A 1,804-nucleotide genomic window follows, 5' to 3' on the forward strand; every position below is an offset into this window, starting at 1 on the left:
TGGCACTTTTTTTATCCTCAATATGGCATCTCAAAACTAAGGAGAGTTGGCAGCCCTGATTGGAAGATTTCTGCTGTGTTTTGAGGCAACAACTTGTCTGCAGTAAAAAAACATATAATTTGTGTTTCAAAAGTGTGTGAAAACCAATCCATTAACTTATATGATCTCGGTTCCGATATTAAATAATCAATAATTGTTTATACCCGCATTTTGGCACATTGGCTCGTTGAATGTGCCATCTAATAAATAGTGTCGTCGTTCTCCTTAGCTGCTTTTAAATGACTGCTGGCGGAGACATAAATACAGTGTAAGAAAATTGTTTCCTTATAGAAAGGTTGGGTTCTTTTCCACCTTAGACATTCCGAATTCGTTCAAAATATGCTAATTTAAAACACAGAATTTTTTCAGTGCTCCTCCGGGGTTTTTGGACATGTACTGTTTCTTCAATTTAATAGTGTTCGCTTTATTTTTGTAGAAACGAAAAATGTTTTGCATGTTATGGATCATTTCTCCACTCTTTCTTCAAATATTTCTCGTATTCCAGCTGTACGCAGGAGTTTAGTTTTTCGCATCGTGTTTTTACATATTCGTAATTTATATTCTTTTTGTAATAGAATCAATTGGAGGTAGTTCATGATTGTGTGTGGATTAATATAACAAAACTGAGAATTTGGCAAAATCCTTTTTCATCTATTAAAAAACAACACTTACGAGGCAATGTTTATTGTAAGAACAACATTTTTTTCTATGAATCGACATACTTTAAGCATTGTTGACGCTATTTCCATTTGAATGAGGAAATAGCGTCAATGACTTTATTTCCAAATTTTTGTTGACTTTATTTCGCTTTTGAAAAGGTAATAATGTCAATTGACTTTATTTCGCACCAGGGTGGGAAATAAAGTCAATTGACCTTATTTCCATTGACCTTATTACCTGTCACCAAAGTTTTTGTTACTAAATACACCTGCAACCCCGTCAACTAATCCACTACTGTTACCTGATTCATCGGCCCAGTTGACTGCTGATAACTTCTTTGGCTTCGCTGACAAGTTCTTCGGTTTGAATCCACTCTCTGGCTTGGACGTTGTCTGCTTGCAGAATTTGCTGAAATGGCCTTGGAGTCCATAATTATGGCAACTGATTCCACGTGCGCGGCAATCTTTAAGATGACCGGGTATGAAAAGCGAGCCGCAGTTGAAGCAACGACGTGTAATAGCGCTAACTTCTGACATGTCACATTCCGCGGAGTACACTGTTTGATGCACGATTGTCTTGTCCAGCAAGGATTTGTTTTTGTGTGCCGCTTCAAATGTGTTGCACTTGTCCACTATTTCGGGCAGTGTTTCGTTTTTTGTGTCCAACAACCTCTATTGCAATTTTTTATCGCTGACACCGATGACGATTTGGTCAATCAGCATGCGGTTTTCATACGATTTACCGCACTCACACTTGAACTCACAATACTGTATTTGCTTGCGTAATTCGGTCTCAAAGTCTGCGAATGACTGCTTTTCTTTTTGCTTAATGTTGTTGAATTTAAACGATTCCATAGTTGGATTTTTTTTAGGAATGCAAAAGTTTTCGAATGACTGCAGAACTTCATCGAGAGTACGGGTGCCCGATGATGTTTGTCGTTCTGTTGAACCCGTCTGATCACCAACTATTCCGTTTGTGGTACCATCGTTTGGGAACAGTGTGTCGTAGAGTTCTGCTGCCTTAGGTCCGGCTAGCCATAAAAATGTGGCGATTTTTTTAGGTTCAGGATCCATGTCCTTGCCGTTCGCTAGCAAGAACATCAGAA

The 1,804-nt window shown here is 38.4% G+C and overlaps 1 protein-coding gene across 1 annotated transcript; it reads right to left on the bottom strand.

The window, feature by feature from the left end:
• Positions 1–1,350: 1,350 nt before the first annotated feature.
• Positions 1,351–1,687, bottom strand: LOC118736563 (the record flags this gene model as incomplete). The annotated part of the gene is given in 1 exon segment (XM_036466623.1): positions 1,351–1,687. A coding segment is annotated over 1 exon segment (317 nt), but the record flags the coding sequence as incomplete, so codon positions are not given.
• Positions 1,688–1,804: the final 117 nt, after the last annotated feature.

This window comes from Rhagoletis pomonella, unplaced genomic scaffold (assembly GCF_013731165.1).
Source record: "Rhagoletis pomonella isolate Grant_MI unplaced genomic scaffold, Rhpom_1.0 Rhpom_scaffold_00003, whole genome shotgun sequence".
In the NCBI taxonomy this organism is placed as follows: domain Eukaryota; kingdom Metazoa; phylum Arthropoda; class Insecta; order Diptera; family Tephritidae; genus Rhagoletis; species Rhagoletis pomonella.